The following is a 26,778-nucleotide window of genomic DNA, read 5'->3' as shown; positions in this document are numbered from 1 at the left end:
AGGGAGCAACTTCCTAAGGGGCCTGGTCCCCAACTCCCAGCAAATGAGACTCCTTTGGGGAGCAACAGCAGACACCAGCTCCCCGACTCCAGACGAAGGGGGTCAGCGATCGCTGCAGGCTGGGCTCTGCCGCTCCCTTCACTGAACAATGCCTGTGCCTCCCGTGACACAGGAGCACACACCACACTACACTGCTCCACACCGATGAGACCCAAGTCCTTAGAGAGGTCTCAGATCTAAGCGGGTCCAGAATGGCCGGGGAAGCAAATTCACAACACAGGGTCCCGTGCCCCAGCCTAAATCCCCTGACTCCACAGGGCTGAACGGCACCCACCTTTCCAACAAACGAGTCCAGGTCATTCTGATGCAGGCGGTCTGCAGATGACCCCTGAGAAACGCTGCACCAGGGCCTGTGACTCGGCGCACAGCCCAGAGACCACAGAGAGCATCGCCCGAGCTGACGAGAAACGCAGGCTCGCCCGGACCTGCTGAGTCAGAAGGTGCCGGGGATCAGAACCCCCGCAATCTGCCGGCACGCTGCAGGTGGCACACACGGCCCTGGGGCTTTCGTCAACAGGGTCAATAGATCCTCCTTCTTCTGTACTTGTCACATCCACTGTGACACAGGTCACAGGGAAACCAGGTCTCCGCATTCTGCTTTAGCTTTTCCTGCCTAAATGCCTGGAGAACAAATTTTATGAATATTACTCACACTCTGGGGAAGTAATAATTGACTGTTTACAAGACACACTGTACTGTAAAAATGTTATAAAAATAACTACAGAGAATAAGTCATATAAATACTTAGACTTTATTATACGTTTAGGCCTAACTGAAACCTATGTAAACACAGTTACAGTAAACACATTGTGTATGCACTATACTTGAAAATATAAAACCAATTTAAAGTAATTCTCATATTAAACCAATTTTTCTTTTTAACTTTTTTCTCTTTTCTTCAGCTTTCTTTGACATCATAATAAAATGGAACAGAAAGAGCATATAAAAAGAAAACCATTAGGTAGAATTTTTAACAGCTTCAATTTACCTACCACAGTTAATACTTCCAAGACTACTGTGCCATGGAGCATCAAATGCATCGCACCCAAAGGTGTGCGATCACTAGCCACCTGAAAGCTTGAGGACCAGACAGATGCACGTCAGGGACAGAGGGGCAGCTGGTGGCCCAGCTCCACAAACCCTCCAGGCCCCGCCCTCCCCTAAGCCCAATGACGTGGACAGGGTGGCTGGAGGACAGGCCCAGAACAGCGGCATTGCTGCCACTCAAAGTCACAGGCTGCCTGAGGGTCACAGCGACGCCCACAGGACAAGGAGGATCTTCAGACGGAGGGAGGACGGAGTTAGGAAGGGGGGTGGTCCTCCCCTCGGATGCTTCGATACTTGGCCATGTCTTCGGGAAACACTTTAGAAAGTTCTTGAATCAACAGGCTTTTAAATTTCTAAGAAGAAAAGAAATACTGTCAAAATATCTTTTTGACCCATCACCCATGCTAAAGATGACCCCCGCCCCCAGAGCCTCCAAGTCAGAACAGGGAAATTGGGCTTTCCCTTTCCACAAGCAAGCGCGGTCCTCCTTGCCTGCTCGTCTCCCAGGGATGGATTCTCGGCAAAGCGGTTCAATAAATGCCTGCAACTCCGTCACAGGTACAGCCAGAACCGCCTGAGAGAGGAACACACATGCAAACACAACTGCTGCCCCCGAGCTTCAAATTAAAAACGCCCCTATTATAAGGAGCCAGCCACCCAGGTAGAAACAGTTTTTGTAGACAGCACACGTAAGTAACAGAAACCTTCAAATATGATTTAATTAAGCAATTATTAACTCGAACCACATCACACTCACTGTGTGCAAACAGCTCCATCAAAGCTTTCAGAGTACCTGGAAACCTGTCTCCTCCAAACGCCATGGCTTCTTGATCCGACTTATCAGCATCAGCTTTGTTTTAATCCAATCTCAAAAAAGCGGCTAAATACCGCCAGCATCTCAAAACCTTTGCTTACCAGCTATATAAAAAGCAGCACTGTGGGTTTGAGCATAAAGATATACTTACAGAAGCTAAAGCACACTCTCAAAGGAGAGCTGCAGCCCTGCATTACAGGAAATATTTAAGATATAACTTTGGAAATTCAAATACACAGCCCACGGGGCAGACAAGCGCGACGGAACTGTGGCATAAGATTTCACAGATCTTAGATGAGAGAAATGACCGAGCAGCAAGAGAAGCAAACTGAAGATGACCGCACGGTTGCTGACATTACTGCCAACAGGAAACCTCTGCGCCGCCCAAGGCTCTGGAGGCGAAGAGAAGGGGGACAGACGGGAGCACATCAAGCACAAACCACGCCCCTGTCCACAGAGCGGGGGATTTCTGCCGGACAGTACAACTCGCTCACAGAGCACTCAAAACAATCACGGCTTGCTATTGATTAAATGCTGTGTTATGTCCTAAGGGTGACGCTGAGTTCACCAGTAACTCAATCCCAAACTCACAAACCAGAAATGAAGCCGTGGCCACACACCAATTGCAGCAACAGCCACTTCCAGGACCCGCTCAGTGCAATCACCTGGGAGGGACGCCCGGAAGCCCTACATCCCCAGGGCAGCATGTGACTGGCACATCACTGTCGTTCTGACAGAGCCTCTCCCCTCACTCCTTGCACTCGGCCAGAGCACCCTAAGAGGTCACTGTGTGGCCATCCCTGCACACATCAGACAGTGACTGGGCACACCTGTGGGTGCTGGGCATCAGAAGGCACAGACACTCATGCCCCCTGAGATCTGGGAGCTTCAGCTGCAGTGGAGGGGAGAGAACAAATAGAAAAAAGCGAATCCTCATCAGTGCTCTCCAGAAAGCAGCTTAGGAAAGGCTTGTCCTCGAGGCCTCCTTGAGGAGGTGAGATCCACGGACCCCAAAGCGTTGTCAGTGTGCATGTGCAGAGAGAGGAAACAGCATGGGGAAAACAGGGAGAGGGGTTTGGTAAATTCCAGAAATGGAAACAAGGCCAGGGTGGGCTCTGGTATGAAGTAGAGGGGCAGAGGGGCAGGAAAGCTCCTTGCACGAGGCCAACAGAAGTGGGAGGCCGTTAAAGGGATGGGACCAGCCAGTTAAGGGAAAACCACACACACTCCAATCTGAGCCATATTTGAATTAATTTAAGTAAGAAAAAAGACTGCAGACAGTCCCAGACTTACAATGGGTCAACTTACAATTTTTGAACACTACGATGGTGCGAAAGCAAAATGGATTCAGTAGAAAGCACACTTTGAATTTTCAATTTTGATCTTCCCCAGGCTAGTGATATGTGGTGTGATCCTCCTTGGTGACGCTGCAGTGTCGGCGCGCACAGCTCCCAGTCAGCCCCACCATCGCCAGGTGAACGACTGACCCACTGACAGCCATTCTGTACCCAGACAACCACTCTGTTTCTCACTTTCGGTACAGTATTCAATACATCACATCAGACGCTCAACACTTCATTATAAAACAGGCTTGGTGGGAGACGATTTCACCCGACTGTAGGGTAATGTTCCGAGCATGTTAAGGTGGGCTGGGCTAAGCTCGGAGGTTCGGTAGGTTAGGTGTATTAAATGCATTTTTGACTTACACTATTTTCAACAATGGGTTTATTGGGACGTAACCTCATCGTTAAGTTGAGGAAGATCTGTACATATTTCATGTTCAAGATGCATAGAGTTTTTTAGATCTCATCAAAGTAAAGAAACACAAAGAGTGAGTTCTCTGCGGAGAACTGCGTGACTGGGATACGGTACGCAGGAGACGGGAGTCAGAAGCTGCAGACACCACTGGAGAAAGAGAAGAGAATAAAGACTCAAGAATCCTCCAAACCAAAGAACCATAACTTCAGGAAAAGCCCTAACAGGAGGAATCAGAAAGCATCAAAGAGCAAATGGAAGATACTCAAGTCTTAAAAATGAGAACAATCACAGATAGACAATGACACCTAACGATCACGAAAATTAACCTGGGCTGTCGTCAAAGCAAGGCTAGCACTTTGTTACATTTTTTATGCTACCACATGGCTCACAGATATTTAACTTTACTACCTATTACGCAATTCACAAATCTCCACTATGTAATGTTACGAAATAGTTGATGTTTTACCAAATTTGCTTTGTATTTCCTCATGTTCTGACATTCTTCTCTGTTTATGAGAGCCTTACCTTCATTGTGTCAATCTTGCCTTTAACTTGCTCATTTTTAGCCAAAGCCCTCTCCAGGCACTCTTTGGTGTAGAGTTGGGGGTTTCGACCTTGATCTATATATCTGGAAACATGAAACATCTCAATTAACATTTGCATGGGTAACACCTATTCTCAGTTTTCTTATGGAAAAAAAAAACGTTAGCTATTATACAACTTCACATGGCCCTGTTAAGACAAAACTGTGTCAGAACCAAGTGAATCAGGATTCCCTCATTTACATAAATATACATAATTTGATCTCATATTACTTCTAATAATATGAATAACTCATGAAATCACGTAATGATCACTGACAAACCAAGCAAGCTTCACAGCTATGCTACTTCACATTTTTAGCGTTTGTGCTTTTAAAAGCCTTCATGGCCATTACCGTTTAATCCCCAATGCAACCTGCAAGGTCAGGCAGCTCCTGACAAGATAGAACTAAGCGTGGGCTGGGGCTTCAGGCCTGGGCAACATGCAGGAGCCCACCAGGAGGCAGCCTCCGCTCCAGGTCTGCCCCCTCGCTTGGGAAACTCTTTGTGGAGGAGCCTCAGGCTGCTGGAGGGGCAGGGGGCGCTGCGAGCAGGAGGGCCCACCACTGCCTGCCCCAAGATTATTTTACAAACCAGGGAGAGACCCTGATACAAAACTGTACTACACATAGCTAAGTAACTTTAACAGAGAGAGATCCTCCCCCACTATTTCTAAACACTATAAAACTGCTTGTTGACATTTTCAACACTTGCCCCCAAAATGTCTCCATCATCCCAAAGATTTCATTAAGCCTATTGCCTAGATGAATACCCACACTTTACCAAGGGTAGGCCATCTGCCTACTTCTGTACCGAGGACCTAAATCGAATTATTACAAAGAAATGAAAACTACCAGCACCACCCTAAGTCCCATTAATTTTTTTTTACTGAAGCAGAGAATACAGCCACTTCAAATGAAAGACACTTTTAAGTTACTGTTAATGGCATAAAAACTGGCCTTTATGACAGCAAAAAATTAATAAATTGCAAGTTCTAGAAATTCCATTTTATTGCAATGTTTTTGAAATGATGGAATGAAAGAAGCAAAATTATGATTAATTGTAAAAAAAATCCATCCGTTTCTGGGGAAAAAAAAAAACCCTGACAGGCTCAAGTATCCCAAATAAACAACAGCTTCAACAGCAACATCACATGGATTGACTCTTCCTCTAAGACCAAGAGTGGAATCCCACTTCTGCCAACACACCGACCCCAAGGACCGGATAGAAAGGCCAAGGTTTACATTTTTATTGCTACAGATAGTGTGTCTGAGCCGTGTGCTGCAAAGCCCACTGTGGACTTGGAAATTCCTCCCACATGGTGCACAAACCCACTGACAGTTCATAAATAAAGCTGCAGCATCTGCTGCTCATTAGAGTTGTGGAGCCAGCTCATTCCTGGTACCCCACAGGAATCCTGATTCTCCCTTCTGCCCATCGCTGGCTCTGGTGGCCAAGGCTTCGGTGCCCCATCCTTAGGTAATCTCTTCCCACCCATCTTACGTAACTTGCCCCACTTCTAAAGGCTTGAGTAGTTACTTGGCATCTGCCAATATATCCATCCATACATTCCCAACCAGAGCAGCATGATGAGGACACTGACGAAGGCAGATTAGCCTCCACGTTCCTGCATTTCGCAAGCAGGCAGCCATCGTCCAGGAGCCTTATAACTCGCCCAAGACCTTTCCTCCCACCTGAGGCCAGAGAACTCAGTGGGGCTGACTGAGAACAGGCAGAACATGACACCGTGGCCAGCAGGTGAGGACAGGGGCGACCCCTAAAACCGGAGTCTCTGTGTCCTGTGCACAGCTGCTGGGCTGGGCTGTAACCAGGACTGGGATCTCTGACCTTTCCAGATGGAAACGACAATAACTTTTCCTTGTACTGTTCAAAGAAATCTAGTGATTTACATTTTCAGTTTTACTGCAAAAAAGTACTAGAATTCCCTTGCTGTGCCAAGCCAGCAGCTCTAGAAGAGAGAGGCTGCTAGGCACAGGGAAATGGGCCCTGGTCAAGGAGGACAAGTCCAGGATTTTAGTCTCAACTCTGCCAGTGACGAGCTCAATAACCCACTGCGGTTACTCATCAGTTCCTCACCTGTGAAGTCAAAGTGTGATACAACCTGGATTGACAAAACACTAAGTCTATTTTCTGGAGGCGTTGTCTGGGCTGCGACGACGACAGATGCACATAACTGCCCCCGTGCAAAACAGTGAACAGCCTCCCCAACTCACCTGGCCTAGGAATAATCTTTTTTTTTCCCCAACAGAGCAGACAGTATCATCTCCCAGACCCAGCACGGCCAGGGCAGCTGGGGAGACACCAGAGCAGAGGACTTCTCAGGTGGTTTCTGGCTGTAACCATTTTTTTTTTTTTAATTTATAATACAGCCCATGTAAGACTTTTTAGTTGTCAAGAAAAAAATAAGCTATGTGGCTGTCCTTTTGTCTAAGCAGGACTTTGAGGGCCTATGATGTTTTTCACATATTTAATAAGCCTTTATTCATATCTAGCTCTTTGTCAACAAAACAATACTGAGGGGTGTTTGTTTTAAACTTTTTAATCTCATTAGACATCAGCTCCACGAGAGCCAGTATTTTTGTTGTTTTCTTCACTGGTATATGCCCAGCACCTAGGCTGTGCCTGCCACATAGCAGACACTTAAATACTGAGGGTTGAGGGGGTCATTATACCACAACTAAACAAGAATTATACCCAAATGAAGACCAAGAATGGTACTTACTCAAAAACTTCTAAAGGTACAGTAATATCATGAAGTTGCTGTCTGCACTTATCAATATCCTGTAAGCCCGTAACGATAAAATTCCTGGAGGAAAAAGCAAAAACGAGAGTAATGGTTAATTCAGAGGACATTAGTGCCACTCACCTGGCCAATCAGAGCTCCACACAGGCGCTCCTTACACGTGCAGAGATAACACATGTTCTTGGGTTAGCTACAGAATTCCTAAGAAAGCTCTGGAGTTACAGAATACCCTCAGATATTTGTTGATTTTCTTCACCAATATTGGGGGGACGGAGAGCAAACCCTTTGGGAATCTGATGAAAAATATCAACCTTCTCTCCGCCAAAAATTACCCTGATGTGCATGGGATTTTGTGTGCGGTTTCTGAGGACACACGGAGCAGTGGACTCCAGCTCAGGAACCCATCCTCAGTCTACGGGGAAGAAAGCCATCACTGCCTGGCTTAACTTCAGCTCCCCTCGGAGCCTTCCTACATCACCTGGCTAGTCTCACGGCACTGGGTATGTAATTATGGTCGTATGTCTGTGCTATACAGCTTGTGAGCCCTTCTCCAGAGCATTCTATTTGTGTGTTTGCCTTTTGTCCATCCCAGGGCCTAGCACCATGGCCACCACAGGCTGCTGCCAAAAAAAAGAATTAATAAGCGTTCTGTGGCCTTTGTCATCGCCACCCTCCCCCAATTCCTTCACATTCAGGCCATCGGAGCCGGTGGTTTCAGCGCCCTCGCCTTCCCGGGCCACTTCAGTGCACTCCCGGGGAAGCCCGCCTCCCCACTAGGCACAGGGGCTGAACTCCCCAGAAGGCTCAGGAGGAAACGCAGGGAGGGGGTCACAGGAGCGCGGGGAGAGGCTTACATTATGAAGCAGGACTCTCCCTGATGCGGCCCCAGAAACGGAAACTGTATTGTCTGCCCATGATAACGTCTCCAACTGCGCCCTCAAGAAAAGCGGGAAGGAGGCAGGCGGGCAACAGGCGGCAGCTGCGAGCCCGCCCTCAGAGCGCAGCCTGGAGGTGGGAGGGGTCCGGGGGGACCAGGCCCAGAGGAGGCGGCGGAGAGGCTGCGGCTCTCGGCCCGGCCCTGACTCCCCATCCCGGCTCCTGATCTCGACTCCCTCAATCCCAGCTCCCCCATCCCAGCTCCCCTGCAGACGCTGCCCAGCCCACCCGGGGAGACGCCGGCGCACTCCGGCAGCCACTCACAGCTTCTGGTTAAGCCCGGCCTGACTGCTGGGCTGGAAGTCGCTGACGATGATGCCGAGCTGCCGGATGTTCTCCACGAACTTCTCCAGGTGCTCCTCCAGGTGGTCGAACTTCTCCGCCATGACCCCACAGCCACACCGCCGCGGGCGTGATCCCGGTCCGCCGCTTCCTGCTTCCGCCCGGGCCCGCCACGACTTCCGTTTCCTCTGGGGCGGGAGGGGCGGGGCCTGGATGGTGGGACGGGGGAGCTCAAGGGCGGGGCCTGAGCGATGGGGGCGGGGGGACCGTCGGGGGCGTGGCCCGGACCCTGGAGCGGCGCCTGGGGGCGGAGCCTAGCTCGAGGGCGGGGCTTGAGCGCAGGGCGGGGCTGGCGTCAGCTCGGGACCGGCCAGGTATTGGTCGCAGGACTCCCCTGCTTGCTCTCAGGGCGACAAAGAGCCAGCGGTGGGGACCTGCGAGACCCAGCTCTGCCTCCACTGGCCCTGGGCAATTTTCCTAGCTCCAAGCCTCTGTTCTCGTCCGTAAAATCGAGATAGAAAGACCTGGAAGCTACCTGAGGTTAGAGGAGACAATGCTGGTTAAGGGGCAAGCGCAGCAGGCCATCCTTGAAAAGAGTACCTTGTCTCCACGATGAAAAGGACTTTTTTTTCCTGTATATACAAATTACAGGTACTAGTTGTAAATAATTAAAACAGTACAGGAAAGGATATAATGAAGAAGGGAAAAAGACACCTAAAATCCCGCCCCTCAACATAAGCTATCTTTAAGATCTTGGAGACCATCCATTTCTGCATTTTTCACTCACAGGTATAACCGCCTGAGGGAAAAGGGCTTGCTCAGCTTCTCATTCCTGCACTGGCCCACTGCTGTGCAGGGTCCAGTGGGCCCCCCGCCTGCTCCTCCGAAGGCTGGCCTCTGCCTCAGCCAGGCCCTCTTGGAGCCACCCAGCATTTGCTGCTACTCTGAAAAGCAGCTCAGGCTGGGCTTCAGACCCGTGACTTTCCCAGCAGTGATTTGCCATCCCCAAATGAATGAATTACCAGCCAGGACAACTCACAAGGACTTAAGGCCCCATGTCACAATTGAGGCCTTCTAAAGATCTCAGTCCCCTCCAGGCTCCATACAATGCAGCATCTTCAAAAGTACCCACCTAGATGAAAATGCCAAAGTTTGCCTGAAGGATCCCATAAAGTCAGTCTCCCTGCCCCTTAGCTGGAATCCTTGAGGTCAGCACTGGCCTCCTTTCTTTCCTCTCGTATGTAATTAGCACTCACCTCCTCTAACCCGTGCTTCTATCCATCTCCCATTCAGCTTTTCCTCCCCTAATTCCTGCCACCTTCCTAGATCAGGCCCTCAGCCCCTTGTACCAACACTAATAAAACAGCGCCCCATGGGGTTTCCCTGTCTGTGAAGAGTAACCTCTCCTCCTTCACAGAGCTTTTAGTAAACTGCTGTTCATTGATCTTATTAAAATTCCATTCTGATCACATCACTCTTATGCTTGAGAAACTTTCTGCCCATTCTTCTAGGACTAACCCATGTTTGTTTCTACAATAGCCTGTCTGGATTCTTCAAGCCACAGTGATTTTTTTCTTTTACCAAATATGATAATATTCATCGCCTGTACTTTTCATTTCCCAGAGTCTTAGGCAAAATAAGGAAGCTCCTTGTTGAGATGCTCTCCAAAGCCGCTCCCAGCTGTGATCAGAAATGAAAACCCAGAGAAGTGATTTGTCAGACTTACTGAATCGGGGACTCCAATGGATGTGGTGGACTGAGCTGCATGAGAAGCCTCTGTTCCCACTCTGAATACACAGAAATGTTAGGGAAAATACCTCCCTCCGGATTTAACAGCAATTAATTTCAGGGGAATTTTAAATCAGGGCGGAAATAAAATACTTGACAAAAGAAAAAAAGGTGACTAGGGAGAGGTCAGTATATGGAGTTAACAGTCCTCAATTTCATAAGAGAGAAATACATATTGGTGGAAATTAGCCTTTCTTAAGTATTTACTTCAAAATTTTAAGGAGACTTGTTTATTAGAATATATAATTCCAAACTAGTAGAGCGGGGAAGCGAGTAAGAAAAACACAACCAGGGGCTGGCCCCGTGGCCAAGTGGTTAAGTTCTTGTGCTCTGCTTTGTTGGCCCAGGGTTTCACTGGCTTGGATCCTGAGCATGGACACAGCACTGCTCGTCAGGCCATGCTGAGGCGGAGTCCCACACAGCACAAACAGAGGCACTCACAACTAGAATATACAACTATGTACTGGGGGGCTTTAGGGAGAAGAAGAAAAGAAGAATTGACAACAGATGTTAGCTCAGGTGCCAATCTTTAAAAAAAAAAACACACAATCAATCCAATAGAAGGCAGGAAAAAGAGAGAAGAAGTGAAGCAAAGAACAAGCATGGAAAATAAAAACAAAATAGTGAAAAGATTAAAGAGAAATGTGTTAGTGATCACAGTAAATGTAAACAGACTTACCCATTTGCCTAAAAGAGAGATTCTCAGAGATTGAAAGTATTCTGTTTTGTTGTTGTTGTTTTAGTCTAGAATGTGGTTTTTCAAAGGCACACCACAAACAGACATACAGACAGGTTGAGATAAAGGGATAGGATAGAACAAGATATGTCAGGCAACAAAATGAAGTTGTTAAAGCAGATAAAGTTAAAAATAAATAGAAATGTAAGAAGACTTTTTTAACAATAAGGGGAAAACTCCACCAAGATGATATACTAGTATTAACTTACAAGCAGCTAACAACATAGTCCTATGCTAACTAACAGAAAAATTGACAAATTATGAGGAAAAATTCAAAATCCATAATCATACCAGGAGATTTGGACTTCCTCTATCAGAAAACAGTAAATCAAGTGGACGGAAAAATAGATAAAGAATATGGAAGACTTGAATAATATGGTTAATTAGTGTGATCTGTGAGAAACAGTGAAGTCTGAAGAACAGATTGTTGCAAAGCACATAGGGAGTATTTAGAAAAATTTGACCATTCACTCAACTACAAAGTAAGTTTCAGCAAATTCGAGAGTCTATCATGTGGACCACATTTTCTGAGCTCAATGTAATTACAGCAGAAATCAATGAAGTTATTCACTTTTTGCACACACACACTTGAAAACTCAAACAGACTCTTTGAAATAATTAATGGATGTACATACATCTGAATTAGAATGGGCAAGACCCAATTGATGTCTGTCATCTTGGGGTAAGTATTAATAGCATTCTCTTTCATTCACTACCCAAAGGGTCTCAATTTGGTTGATACATTACATGGTGAGCCTAGTTAAAGGGGAAATTGTAAAATATTTGGAACTAAATGGTAAGCACTTCTTATCAAACTTCTGCTTTGCTTCTAAAGTGATGCTTTGAGGGGAAAATAGCCTGGAAATAATAAGCTAGGATTTCAACTGAAAAAGTGAAAAAAAAAAAAACAGAGAGAAATCACAAGCACAAAGAAATATATAGAAAGGAGTGATAAAGACAGATAGTGATGAAAATGAAAACTATTTTACTGGTTTTCTTTCTACTTTCATTAGAAGCTAGAAAGATGAACAGTAAACAGAAACTGATTGTTGAAAAGATGAATCAAATAGACATCTTTTGGCAAGTCCCATTGGGGAACAGAGAGAGTAAAAGAATAAACAACATTATAAATGAATGTGGGAACATAATTCAGTTACAGTGACACTTGCATGTTCATATTTTGAAAACTTGGAGGATGTGGACAATTTTCTAGAAAACTACCAAAAGGTTAACTTAAGAAGTAATAGGAAATCAGAATAGATCTTAACCTTTCAATAAACTGGCCAGTAGACAAAACTCTCAAAGAAATGAAAAACATCAAGCTCTGACAGCTTTTTACATTAGTTTAGTTTTTTTAATCAAACATCAAAGAAAAAATAATTTCGACCTTACCTAGACACTTTCAGAGACTAGAAAAAGAAAAAACACACCCCAGCTTGTTTTTAAAGTGCTGTATAACTTTGATATTAAACTAAGACAACAAAGACAGTGCAAAAAAAAGAAAAGAAAATATAGGCCAGTCTTCCTTCTGAAAGTGGATGCAAAAATCCTAAATAAAACATCAGCAAACTGAATCAATTATCATGTACCAGCTACCTATTGCTGCATAACAAAACTCCCCAAAACTAAGTAGCTTAAAACAACTACTGTCCTCCATTTTGCTCACAAATCTGCAGAGCGGGCTGTGCATGACATTCACAGCTCGCCTCCGCTCCACGTCACGTCGGCTAGGGTGGCTTGACTGGGACTAGAGGATGTGCTTTCAATATGACACGCTCACATGGTCATTATGTTGGCAGTGGATGCCAACTGGACTGAAGGCTGGAGACCATGGTTCCCCTCCATGTGAGTGTCTCTGCAGGCTTTCGGGGCTCCCTCACTTCCTGGTGGCTGGGTTCCAGGAGCACATCGCTCAAGAGAAGCAGGCAGAAGCTGTGCTACCCTTTATGACCTAGCTTCCACAGTCCCATCACGTCACTTCCACCATAGCTATGGCACATTTAGATTCCCAGGAGGGAACATAAACCCAACCCAACAGAAGAAGTAAGTAGTCACATTGTTGGAAGAGCAGGTGAAATGGGAGGTCTTGTTAAAGCCATTTTTGGAAAATACAACCGTCACACATCACATTGAAAAAAAGAATGATCTATTGGGCTTTTCCTAGGACTGCATGAATGGTTAAGTATCATCAAATCTATCGTATAACTAAGTCCATTAAGATTAAAGGAGAAAAACACCTCAAGTAGACTTAAAAGAACAGACATTTGATAAATCCAACCTCATTAATGATGATTTTTTTAAAGAAGTCTCTGAGAAAACTAAGAATAGAAATTTCCTAAACTTAATAAAAGATAGCTACTAAAAACTTACAGAAGGTGTCAGACTTAATAATGAAACTTTAGAGATATTTTCACTGAAGTCATGAACACAGCCAGAACTGTGACCCTGACTATTTGTCTTGTACTGGAGAACCCAGCCGCATGGAGACAGTCCGGGAAGTAGCCCTAGGCTGTTATTCGGGTCCTCCCTATTGTCCCCCTTTATTGACATGGAGCCTCTATTTGCCTCCTGACTTGTCATTAGAATTCCTGGGTATTTTATACTTTATCTTCCGAGCTATATTTTAGGCATTTTGAAGACAGGAATCTAACCTTACACATCCCCTGGAGTCCCAAACATATGTGAACTAGCTCAGTACACACCTTTTGATTATTTGAAGGCTAAGGGAAAAGAGACAAAGGAAGCGAAACGGCAAAAGAAACCATTGTTGCCTATTTTTCCGCTATGGATGTAACTCTCCAGGAAGTCATCCTTTCCTGTCGGGTAGAGATTGGCAACAACCTGTGATCCAAATAATTAGGAGAAATGAGTGCTCCTGCAGTTTTGACTTGCGGCCCCCTCTGCCTTGCCCCCTCCTGGTTTTTTTCACTACATAGTTAGCTGTTTCTGCCGCCTCCTGTACTTGCATACATAGCCCATGATAGCACCGGCTTTTAAGAGCAGCTTTGGCCAAGGAAAAGGTTACGTGGAGAAGTTCTACACTGCCAGTTTGCTCTGCCTAATCACAATCAGCCTGGGTCTGTGATCATGCTACCTTTTGTGTTAGTCTGCAAGGGCTGCTGCCACAAAGTGCCACAGACTCGGGGCTTAAACAACAGACACTTACTCTCTCTCAGTCCTAAGGGCTGGAAGTCTGAGACCAAGACGTCAGCAGAGTTGGTTCCTTGTGAGGCTGTGAGGAGAATCTGGGCCAGGCCTCTCTCCCAGCTTCTGGTGTTTTGCTGGCAATCTTTGGCGTTCCTTGGCTTCTAGAAGAATCACCCCATGTCTGCCTTCATCTTCACATGGTGTTCTCCCCATGTTCACGTCTGTGTCCAAATTTACCCTTTTTATAAGGCAACCAGTCATACCAGATTATGGCCACCCTAATGACTTCATTTTAATTTGATTAAATCTGCAAAGGCCTGTTTCCAAATCAAGTCCTATTCTGAGGTCCTGGGAGTTGGGATCCCAACATATCTTTCTGGGGGGAACACAATTCACCCTGTAACACCTTCCTCATTTGTTCAGGAACACCAGCCCTTGTTCTCTGTACTCTGACCGCAGGATAGTCGATTCATTGCCAGGTCGTCGTGAGCACAGTTATGGTATCAGTCCCTACATTTCCATGATTTGTGATTGGTCATCAGCCCCAATTTTCACTTCTACAAACTTTCTCCTTCCCCTCTCCTCCTATTTGTATTGTCTAGAGTGAGAACAGAAATGCAAGGTTTTAAAGTATGGCTTTTGAAACCATCCCAAATGGAGCCACTGAGATCCATTGAGTACACAGGAGTTTTAAAGCATTTCTAAACCACTTATCTCCCAGTTGTCCAAAATTATTCCTCCATTGACCATTGTTCTCTGCTGAAACCCGCTGACACCTACATTGAAATTCTTCCTTTTTCTCCTTAAGCAGCCAAGTAGTGGCTACTATCCCTTTACTTAGCATCCTAAATACTGTTGATTTATTTGTAAGATACATTGTAGAATTTAAACACCCCAGGCTGCACATGTAAATGAAATTAGGCTGGAAAATCCCAGCAAGTCGGAAGGTACACCTGTTAGGATGCTGCCAGCAGAAAACCTGCAGAGCTCTGCTCGTGGGGGACTTTGCCACCCTGTGTCCCCTCTGAAGTCAACATGATCTGCCACTGGGAAATTTGCTAACTTCTAATACTTCATGACCTTGGAATCTGAAGGCTAGATTTTTTCTTTAATTCACATCGTTGTTGCTCCATCAGCACTCATGGCCCTAACTGATGCCATTTGGAACATTTTTTGCCATTCATTCTAATTTATTCTGAAAACCAGATTCAACTTAAGTTTAAAAAAGTGCAACTATCCTACTGAGAGGACAAAACAGCTGGTTTCTGCTTTTCAGTTTGTGGATTCATTAGCAGTTCTAACAAAACGGAAGATTTCCAACTCTGTTGCTTTGATGATGATGATGTTGATGGTCATGATCATACTAATGATGATACTAGCATTTTATTGAGCATTTTATATAGATTATCTCATTTATTCTTCATAACCCTAGGAGGAAGCTACTATAGTTTGCACCATACATGGTCAAATAGAAGCAAAAAAGTTTCCTTAAATATAGATTTTGGAAGCAGAATAATTCCAGCTGGTAGAGGATGCTAATATTGTTTTTCTCCCAAGAGCCACATTGGCACATGAATGTTCAAATAAATTAGATTTACAATTCATTCTATTAGGTTCACATATCAATGAAAGTGCATGACTTGTACAATAAAAGTTATAAATTGTGTCTTGTTTTTACACCAATAAGTATGGAGAAATGATAAGATTTCTCTTCTCTTCTAGTTTCTTTTATGTGCAACATTTGTGGTTCTACCTGGAATTCTGTGTAATGAATCTGTGACAAGAGTTAAAAAGCAGTCAGATGAGACTTCACTCATACAGCGTGCAGAATGGCATGTGAACCGATCAGGAAGTGGAAGCGTGCAGCTGACTTTCACTATCAGGTTTTCACGCAAAGTTGGTCACAAATTCAAGAGAGGATGGGGTAGCACTATAGAAATAGGGATAAGGTGAGGCATCTAACTCTTAGCAAAGTATACACACAAACACGGAAATATAAACTTTTTAGACTTCATGCTGATTTTCACCCTCCTGCTTCCTTCAATACACCACTTACGTCCTGCTATCTCATAGCCCTGTGTAACAATTAGGGACGTTCAGCTGAAGTCTCAGCTTGTCTTAAACACTTGGAAGAGAAATGAGCTGTGCTCAAGCATGCTCTTCTAATTGTGATGATCCAGAAAACCAAGGCTTACCTTGCAGAAAATCATGGTGCACTTGGACCGGGGACATCTGCTTCTGCTTCTGATGAAGAAAGACAGACAACTGGGATGCTCGCCAGCAAAGAGCACCTGAAATAAGCAAATCCGAAGCAGCTTTGTCAGAAAACGAAGTAAAAATAGATTAAAACTCTTCATTATGGAAGAGGGAAGCTAAGAGGAGACAAGGTCTATACTGCTTTGAACAGACAGAGTTATTAATGCCCAGGACGCCGGAACAAGTAACCTCCTTAACCTTCTAGAAAGTAGCTTTAGTTGGCTAGTCCAGGTCCTCTGAGAAGCAGATCCCAGGATGAGACTAAACAGGCAAGAAATTTTTTAGGGGAAATATCTGTGAGAGAAAATGGGGGGAAAAAACAGAAAAGGTTGGAAGAGTTATCAGACCAAGATGTAAGTCTGACCCCCAGAGAAGGAAAGAAGGAAGGAAGCAGGGAGGGAGGGAGGGAGGAGAGAGGGCAGGCAGGCAGGCAGGTGGGTTAGTGGGCAGGCCAGAAGCATCTGAGCCTGAAGAGCAGTTCTAAGGAGAGTTTGGTGAGACCGCTGCAGTGTCGTCAAACCCAAATCCCCCATCAGCAGAGTCACAGGTCTCTCAGGGTGGACATGCCTTAGTACCCCTGCCCCAGTCATCGGCTGGAAGCTGCCCACAGAAGCAAAAACTGCAACAGATTTCAGAGTAGAACACTGGGACCCTTGGCCAACTCCAGCCCCTGCAGCTGGAGATCTGAGAGGTGCATGTTCATGGGCACCACATTAGGGCAAATCATGATCATGACCATAATCATGGCCATTTTTTGACAGCCTGCTGAGAACCAAGCATTGCCCTGGATAGTTCACATATATTAAACATAAATGTCAAAACAAGGCTGGATATGATTACTCCCCAACTTTAGTGAGAAAATTGAAACTTATAAAGGTTAGTGCCTTGCCAAGACCACACTACTGGTCGGTACAGAGGTGACATTGGGACCTCAGTCCTTCAGGCTTCAGAGTCCATGCTCTGACCACAATAAACAATGAGAGGACTTTTGTTTCTGTGATAAGAGATACTGAATTCACTGAACTCGTTAAGCCACAAAGCTGAGTGTTTTTAAGATACAAACAAATGTTATGTGTGTTCTGTATGATTCGTAAGTGACAAGCGTTGAGACCAACACCATCACACTCTCCCACCAACAACTCATAGTCACGCTGGACCCCCAGTGGTCCCAAATAGCATTTCTCATGTCCTCCTGACTGTGTAAAAATGGAGCTCAGGCATGGCCAGGAAGGGACTAAGCCCCAATACTCCTTCGCTAGGTGACATTGGGCCATTTTTAGAACTACCTTGGTCATCAGTTTTCTCCTCCTGGAAATAAAGGTAATGTCTATAAGTGTGTAAAGCATCTAGCATTGCGCCTGGAATGTGGAAGGTATTTGACAAATGTGGTTGCCTTCTATTGGTTTGTACCCAACACGCACAGAGCCAAGCTTTTCTTTTTGTACCATAAACTGGCTCTTTCTTCCAAAAATGCATTGATTGTGTCATTCCTCAACCTAAAATCTTCTGACATTTTCCAGGTGTCTACAGCAGGGATTTTTCAGTCCTACTCTCTGCGTGACCCCATTCACATGCCCCATGTACTTGCTCTATTACAATACCCCAGTTCTCTGGGTGGGACAAGAGGAGGGGAGCAGGTGCATGTGGCCTGGAAGAGGGTGCGAGACCCTCAGAAGAGTGGAATATGTAGTCTGAAAATACTCATCCTCCAGGGAGTTAGGTTGCAGCCCTCATCTTCTCCCCTTAAAAAGTTTCCAGTCCTCAGAATGAACTCCAAAGTCCTTACCAGTGGCCTAAAACTTCCTCCCACTGGCCAGCACCCTAGGGCCTGGCTGGACCCTTGTGGTCCCTGCCTCTTTGCCTTTGCTGGTTTCCTCCCTCTGCTGGGAAGTCCTCTTTCACACTTTTGTCCGCAGTTGGGGAAACCCACTTGTCCATCTCAGTGCAGTTTGCACCTACTGCCTCGGGCAGAATTACAACTCCCTGGTCAGAGCTCTGGCACGTCTGGGACCTGCTGCCTCCTGTAGAGGATGAGATAGAGGCTACAAGAGCAGGCCTCACCTACAGGCAGATGTATGTGATGGAGACTGGTTGAATCCCAATAAAACCTGCTTTCCCTTCTCCTATAGAAATGGAAGTGAAGCCAGACTCATGGCTACCCGGCCAGCCCACCTAGCCCAGGCTCACTCGAACTTATCTGTGTCCTTGGCACTAAGAAATGTGAGCAGAAAAAATGTGTGCCAGATCTGGGTCTGGGACTTCTCCATGCATTTCCCTTTTCTCTCTGGCTGGACCTGGTCCTGGACCTGGACCTAGCAATGACAGTCCAGTAGAACTTTCTGAGATGACAGAAATGTTCTAGATCTGTGCTGGCCAATATAGTAGCCACTGGACACTTGAAATGTGGCTAGTACAATGAAGGAACTGAATTTTAAAATTGTATTTTAAATGAATTTAAAAGAATTAAAATAGCCTTATGTCTCCAGTAGCTACTGTACCAAACATTAGAACCCTTAAGGATGGAGGACCGACCTAGAAGGAACGTGGGCCTTGGAATGCCCCCGTCAGGGCAGAGCCTCCCCCAGATGGACTACTTACCCTGGGACTGTTGAGTGAGGGCAGAAAAGGTCAATACCTTTGGGACCCTTGGGGTAGCGTGGCCTCGTGGTTAAAGCAGGAATCTGGAGGATCACTTTCTGAATTCAAATCCCAGCTCTGCCACTTGACAGCTCTACGGCCTTGGGCGAGTCACTTGACTTCCTTGTGCCTCAGATTTCTCGTCACTGCATTGGGGAGATTAAGCATACACACGACACCTAGGTTTGTTGTGAGAATGAAATGAAGAAATAAATCTAAAATACCTAGAATATTGTATCCACTGTATACTTGTCAGCTATTGTTATGAAATTTGGGGTCTCCTTGTTACAGCATCCTGGCTTTGCACAAACACAGGTGGGTTTGAATCATGGCTTCACCATTCACCACCTGTGTGATATTGGGCAAGTCGTTAGCCCATGTGAAGCACTCAATGTCTGTGACTGTTATGATAGAACATATACTATAGTGTAGGTAGCTGTTAGGTATCTCTCTCGTGAGCATCTCAAGGATAGGGATTGTCATTTATCTTTTTGTTCTTCAGTGATTAGCACAGTGAAGATGCTCATCAAATGTTTATTGAATAAATGAATGAGTGAATGAATGAATGAGTAACTCCTCTAGGATTTGTTTATCTGAAAACCCAATACTTTCTCTGTTTGAAATGCAGCTTCTGAGACCTCCTTTGGACATCAAATCGCGATGGTACCCTAATAGCGTGCCCAAACAAGGGTGTCCTGTCCCTTCCTCCCAGATCCTCCTAAGGAACAACAGTTCTTCCAACACTAATAAAAGGTGACTCTGTAGCCTGAGTCCAGCACAAAGACTGGCCAGGATGACTCATTTGGGCAGGCCACTGGCAGAGAACACCGTCGGGATCACTCTCATCAATTCCTGTTTATTAAGCACATGCCCCTGCGGGATGCCAGGGATAAGTGGTGACATGTGACTGGAATCTAACGGCCTTGGAAGACCCCAGGGTGTACCCTGACTCCCCCAAGTAACTCGTCCTAAGCAGGCGCCTGGCAGGAAACCTTTGTTCGAGTCTTTGCTGGACGAGAGGAGGGCCTGGCATTTTACCTGTGGTCAGAGCTGGAGGAGGGGACAGTTGGGTACTCATGATGACCAGAGACCCAACTGCATGGCCATCAGGCAGTGAGCCTCAGGATGAGGCGGTGTGTTAGTCAGGGTTCTACAGAGAAACAGAACCAATAGGGTATGTACAGATACATAGACAAAGATTTATTATAGGAACAGCTCATGCAATTATGGAGGCTGAGCAGTCCCATGATCTGTGTCTGCAAGCTGGGCCCAGCTGGTGGGTAATTCAGTCCAAGTCCAAAGACCTGAGAATTAGAAATGCCAGTATCTAAGGGAAGAAGATGCATGTCTCAGCTCAAGCAGAAAGAATAAATTGGCCCTTTCTCCACCTGTTTTTTTCTTTTCTTTCCTTTTTTTTTTTTTGGTGAGGAAGATTGGCCCTGAGCTAACGTCTGTGCCAATCTTCCTCTCTTTTGTATGTGGGATGCCACCACAGCATGGCTTGATGAGCAGTGTGTAGATCTGTGCCTGGGATCCAAACCCACGAAACCCCAGGCCACCAAAGCAGAGTGTGTGAACTTAACCACCAGGCCACCAGGCTGGCCCCATCCTTCCACCTTTTTGTTCTAGTCAGGCCCTCAATGGACTGAACAATGCCCACCCACATTGGGGAGGACAGTCTTCTTTACTGGGGATACTGATTCAGATGCTAATCTCTTCTGGAAACACCCTTACAGATGCACCAATAAATAATGTTTTACCTGTTGTCCGGACGTCTCTTAGGCCAGTCAAGTTGACACATAAAATTAACCATCAGAGTCACAGATGTGGAATCCTTTACAGTCACCCCTCGGTATCCAAGGGCAATTGGTTTCAGGATCCCTGTGGATACCAAAATCCAAGGATACTCAAGTCCCTGATATAAAATGAATTGCATATAACCTGTGCACATTCTCCTGTATACTTTAAATCATCTCTAAATTACATATAATACCTAATATAATATAAATGTCATGTAATTAGTTGTTATAGTGTATTGTTTAGGGAATAATGACAAGGAAAAAAATCTGTACATTTTCAGGACAGATGCAGCCATCATAGGCCTTTCCATTCACGGCTGGTTGAGTCCATGGAGGTGGAATCCTGGATGCAAAGTTCTGACTGCATTTACTTTGACCATATTCTCAATTTTTGCCTAAGGGCAAGGGATCAGACTTTGGGGGAAAACATCTACAAAAGTTGCTATCCCTGGTAACTTATACTCCAGTGGGAAAGATGTATAAGTGGTCCTATCCCTCCCTGGAGCAGGCGGGCCAAGTGGTAGCTACAGAGGATTTGTCAGTGCACGTGGAATGCTCCCTAGGAACCCAGAAATGCACCGGGACCAGGGAGGGGCCCAGAGAAGGTGGCCTGAGACCCAGCGTCAGTGCAAGTGAGCTAACCAGGTGCGGAGTAGAACATGGACCTGTGTTCTCCAGAAGAGGCTCAGAGACAGGGGTGGTACCTGTGTTGGCATCCACAGGCCTAGCAAAGACATGGCACCAAATAAATATGTGTTGTTTGAGTTTATGCTGCTGGTCATCCCCCCAGATCTTGGAAAATAAGTGTCTAGAGAATCAGAAGGAGCAGTGACAACTAAAACCTATGAGAACTTTCAAAGTCTTCAAGTTCGTTATTTTCACCTCTGCTTCCCCAGAAGAACAACTCTTGAAGGAAAAGGAGCCTTGACTTTGGAGCTAGTGTGAAGGAGAGGCATGGGCATCTGCATTTTGCTCTGCTCCTGGTCTGGGGAGAAAGCTCCCAGGAGAAAGAGAAGCAACGCATGTGTCAGGAAGAGAGAAAAGCAGGCCGGGAAGGATCCACCTTCAAGGCACTTTGAAGCTGCTCAGAAGAGGAAGAATTGAATGAAGGGTAGCAATGGGAGGCTAGAATTCCACCTTCTTCTGCTTCTTTACCTTCACAACACTGAATAAAATGTTTCCTTGCAAGGGTTGCCACTCACCCAGGTGTTGTTTAGAAATGTGATGCGGTGTTTGTGGTTGTCATGATGCCTGGAGACCTGTTGTAGTCCCCTATTGCTTAAAACACAGTGCTTAAAACAACACAAACTTATTCTCTTCAGTCACATTACTCTGCCCTCTGCTTCGGTGCCCACATCTCTTTCCCTGCCTCCCTCTTTCACTTATAAGGACTCTTGTGATTACACCGGGCCCGTCTGGATGATCCACGAAGCTCTCTCTGTTGTAAGGTCTGCTGATTAGCAACCTTAATCCCACCTGCTACCTTAATTCCCTTTGCTATGTAACCTAACATACTCACAAGTTCCATAGACTAGGACATCTCTGGGGCCCATTATTCTGCCACCCTGGGAACATTATGGGTGTGTCATAGGTGGGGGGACTAGAGATGCTAAACATGATGAGACTGTCCCACACAATGAAGAGTGTTGCCCCCAAATGCCAATAGTGCCTCCTGGAGAAACACAGCCAGAGCCTTGCTGATCCAAGATGCTTCCCGTGTGGCCGTGCATAGATGGAGGGGGGAGCTTAGCTTTGCAGCTCAAGGTGCCCTGTGAATTTGCAATTACAACACCAAATAAAGAGGAAGAAAGAGAGGAAGAAAGTGGAAGAGGACTAAACACGGAAAGAGAAATGAGGTCGACATCTGTGCTGATCCTCACTGACCGTCGCAGCCTCTCTCTGAAGCGGAGGCGGGAAAGCTGGAGTCACAATTCCTAGATTTCCCTGGGGGGGACAAACCCACCCATGAGAAGCACTCACACAAGACAGGGATTTGACAGTGAGTCCAGCAGGAGGAAAGGCGTTGTGCCTGTGGGCCTCTCTGCTCCTGGGCAGACCCAGGCAGAGGGCGTAGGGTGTTGGGGCTGTGGGCAGCTCCCGGGTCCATCTGCATCTGCTGCAATGGCCTAGCCTTCCCAAGCAAGACAGAGCGGGGTCTTCTGGGGCTCGGGAGGTGGTTCTGAGATTTCAGCCTGGAGACTCTTCCTGAAGCCCTTCCCTGGTCCGACACACCAAGCTCCCTGCATTCAATCTCTTTCTGCAAACACCAGCTGGAGGACACGCACAGCTGACCACTAGCAGAGATGAGGTTCCCACCAAACGACATCACCGAGACAATACCTACTTTTGTACCTTGTATCTACTGGCGTCTGCAGGAAACACAGAATGTAGAACTGGAGATTTTGAGAGCATGATGCATGACCTCAGTGAACCCCTCATTACGCATATGAGAAAACTGACAGAGTCTACTTGGGAAAAAGAAAACCTAATAAACCATGAAAAAGACAAGAAGACTTCCAACAAAAGTGTTTGTGTTTGTCAGCTTTTGCTGTGATGACAAGCAGCCTCAACATCTCAATGGCTTGCGCCATAAGCAGTTATCTCCTGCTTAGGAGACACGAGGTGGAGGAAGGGGGCCGTCGTGACTCAGCTTCGCTTGGCTTGTTTCAACTCAGCTTGGCAAAACTCGGGTCTTCTCCGTACAGAACCAAGGCTGAAAGGGTAGCTCGTTCTGGAATATGCTGTTCCTGTGGTGGAAGGCAGGAGCTACAGGGCCTGAGCCAAATCTCAGAATCACATGCAAAGCCTCTGCTCAGCCATGGCAAATGTCTGGTCACAACATCCAGTGACTGGAGCATGTTACATGGCCCAGGCAAGCCCAGTGAGGCAGGTGCACTCTCCTCCCAGGATCTGCACTGTGAGATACATGACCGTGAGAGGGATGCAGCACTCCATTGCAAGCGAAGGGTTGGGAACAGTAATCCAACCATTGTTCACTGTTGCAACATTGACCTGGGATACCACCCACCCCTTTCTCCTAGGACCCTGCACTCAGGTTAACGCTCCCTAAGCTGGGAAGGACCACACCTTCCCATTTGTCTAGGAGAGCCCCATTTACCCCAGTTGTACCTGAGTCCCATTCGAGTGAACATTTGTCCCAGATGGAAGTGCCCCAGGTTGGATAATGCATGATACGGTCTCCCCACTCTGAACTCGCAGCCATAAGTAGGACAGAAGAAACGTGAATCAGTGTCCACATGCAACACCCCTTCCCTCTGAGCTAATGGACTCTTCTTATCAGCAGGGTTGGGGGTCTTTTTGTGAGATAACATCCAAACTGTGGGAGGACACCTTGCTGCAGCCCTGAGGCCACAGCGGGCAAGGGAGACCACAGGCCCTGGAGCCTCGCTGTCACCTACCAGTTAGGAGCCAAGGCAAGGAGCTTAGCCTCTCTGACTCAGTTTTTCCCTCCGAAAACTGGCGTAAGGCCTCATGGCAAAAATGTCCTGAGGATCACCTATGAGCTGGGAATGCTGCCCCACGTTCCCTCACGCTCAACCCCAAACCCCAGCCTGAAGCCCTGGGGGTGTGGCCATCTCATTCAGTAGCAGAATCTGAATTGATAGAAGGCCAGTATAATCTTTTTTACATTACCAAGCTTGTGTATTTATACATTTCTCTTCAAAAAATAGGAATGAATTCAATTCCCAGAGGCTGTCCCAGACCTAGAAATAATATCCAATGTTTGCGCCATTGTAACCTTTGTATTAGTCACTGTTCTCCAGAGAAACAGAACCAATAGGATGGATGGATGGATGGATGGTTGGTTGGATGGATGGATGGATAGATAGACTGATCTATAGACAGATAGTTCACTTTAAGGATTTGGCTTGCGTGATTGCAGGAGCTGGCAAGTCCGAAGTCTGTGGGCAGGCCTGTAGCTGGAGAACTAGGGAAGAGATGATGCTGCAGTTCAAGTTCAAAGGCCATTTGCTGGCAGAATTCCCTCTTCTTCTGAAAGAACTTGATCTTTTTCTCTTAAGGCCTTCGAGTGATTGGATCAGGCCCACACAGTATGGTCTTGAACTGCTGTACTCAAAGTCTATTGATTTAAATGTTAATCTCATTTAAAAAATACTTTCACAGAAAGACCTAAAATAGTACTTGTCCAAATATCTAGGTACTGTGGCCCAGCCAAGCTGACATATAAAATTAACCATCACAACCATGCTACTTTATAAAACCAGAAAGACTAAATGCTGACACAGGTCTGGGGCCACCGCAGGGCTTTGGACAAAGGCAGTGGGTCCTGTCCAGCAGGAGCAGGGGTGAGTGCTGTAAAGGGGAAGGACCAACCCACAGGGACCTTTGCCTATGCCCATACCCCCTGAGGGGATAACTGGGGTGAACATGAGCTTGTCCACAGCACACAGTGGTCCTGTCTACTACACTAGTCCGTGTGAGAAATGATGAAGAGTACGGCTAGAGAGAGGGAGAGAGGGCGGCTGTGAGATTGTTCAAGGGTGGGAGTCGTTGAACAAGAGAACTAGGGAGGAATTGCACGTAGCTCCGTGGTTCTGGGTTGGAAGTCTGGCAGAGAGTGGAACGGTGAAACATGACAGAAGATTCCAGAGGAGGAAATCAAGAGGGCACGGTGTCTTGGTTTTTAGCCACGTTGAGGTTGAGGTGCTCATGGGAGGTCCAAGTGGAAATGCCCAGCAGGCAGTTGAGTGGATGGCCCGGTGCTTGGTGTCAAAGTCACGACATAGCCATGGAGAGAGGGTTTAGGAAACAGAGGAATTACTGGCCATTAATGTCACGTAGCGGGTGAGATCGTCAAGGGAGCATGCACAGAGTGAGACTCGAAGGGCTCCCGGCGGGAACTTGGGAGGTCTGCAATGCACAAAAGACAGAAAGAGGCATCTGCAAGGGGACAAGAGAAGGAGCATCTGAGAGGCACCAGGTGACACAGGAGCAGGAGGAGTCAGAGGGGCAGGAGAAGGGACTGTATCACAAAGGAGGACACAGAGATGGGCTGGCCACAGCGGGGGACAAGGATGGAAACTCAGGACTTTGCAGGGGCAAGCGAGGGGTCTTCTCCAGCATCACATGCTAGGTAGGGGAGCAGTGACTGGGCCAGAGGGTGATGCAGCTTGCAGGTTCTTGAAGGGTCTTGCTGAGCTTTTGGACTCTTCTCGTCATAGATGGCAAACAGCCGCAGCCTGGGCAGTTAACAGTGAAACTAGCACGCTATAGAGCAGACACGGGCTGGGCTGTCTTGTAATCACTCACAAGTATTAACTCCTTGAATCCTCACACCATCCCTACGATACAGGTTTTCTGCATTTGTCAGAGGAAGGACAGAGGCAGAGGGAGGCCCAACAGCTTGTCCCAGGTTCATGGCTAGGGGAGGCGCCACGCCAGGACTGAGCACAGGGAGTGGGCTCCGGGGTCTAATTCCTAAGATGCAGTGCTGCCCATTGATGGAGCAGCTAAGATGCCACCAGGAGATTGTACCTCACAGCTTTCCTATTTCTCTTAGATTATCTTTGCAGTGGGTTTAATGGTGGCCCCCAAAAATACATCCATTCTCCTAGCCCTGGAAACTGTGAGTGTGACCTAAATTTGGAAAAAAAGAACTTTCACAGATATAATTAAATTAACAATTTGGACATAAGGAAATCTTCATCGATGGACCTTAAATCCAATGACAAGTGTCCTTATAAAGATGGAAGAGACACACACGGGGAGAAGGCCATGTGAGGACAGACGCAGAGATGGAGGTGATGCGGCCACAAGCCAAGGAACACCTGGAGCCCCCGGAAGCTGGAAGAGGCAGGACGTATCGTCCCTAGAGCCTTCAGACATCTTGATTTCAGACTTCTAGCTTCCAGAACTGTGAAAAAATGAATTTCTGTTGTTTTTAGCCACTAAGTTTGTGGTAATTTGTTATGGTGGCCATGGGAAACTAACACATTCCTATCAAAACCATTTAGGATGTCTAGGCTCTGTCCATTGCCTGCTGACCCCAAGACCTGAACATCTGTGTTCTTGTTACCACATCTGGAATTCTAAGAAGTGAGGTCTCCAGAAAGTATTTTAAAATCCCACAAGAAAGAGACATTCCAGACTGGAACACTCAACTTAGAATGTCTGTCTATGAGTTTTGAGCA

General features: G+C 46.4%; 1 protein-coding gene across 1 annotated transcript; it reads right to left on the bottom strand.

Moving 5' to 3' along the window:
• Positions 1-792: 792 nt before the first annotated feature.
• On the bottom strand, positions 793-8,874 carry MED10 (mediator complex subunit 10). Its single transcript, XM_070587236.1, has 4 exons — positions 8,225-8,874; positions 7,004-7,087; positions 4,205-4,307; positions 793-1,460 (listed from the first exon to the last, which is right to left on the bottom strand). Exons 1-4 carry the CDS (start codon positions 8,344-8,346, stop codon positions 1,362-1,364), a joined length of 408 nt encoding a protein of 135 aa, XP_070443337.1. The 5' UTR covers positions 8,347-8,874; the 3' UTR covers positions 793-1,361.
• Between the last annotated feature and the right edge of the window lie 17,904 nt (positions 8,875-26,778).

The sequence above is a fragment of the Equus przewalskii genome, chromosome 20, assembly GCF_037783145.1.
Source record: "Equus przewalskii isolate Varuska chromosome 20, EquPr2, whole genome shotgun sequence".
Taxonomy (NCBI): Eukaryota; Metazoa; Chordata; class Mammalia; order Perissodactyla; family Equidae; genus Equus; species Equus przewalskii.
This window is presented reverse-complemented; position numbering and strand designations above follow the sequence as displayed.

Bases quoted from the DNA above. Each gene is read 5' to 3' on its own strand.
- MED10 (XM_070587236.1), bottom strand. From the start codon at position 8,346: ATGGCGGAGAAGTTCGACCACCTGGAGGAGCACCTGGAGAAGTTCGTG. The intron at 7,088-8,224 runs GTGAGTGGCTGC...TTTTTCCTCCAG, and splicing joins GCCGGGCTTAACCAGAAGCT to GAATTTTATCGTTACGGGCT. The intron at 4,308-7,003 runs GTAAGTACCATT...TCATGTTTCCAG, and splicing joins GTACCTTTAGAAGTTTTTGA to ATATATAGATCAAGGTCGAA.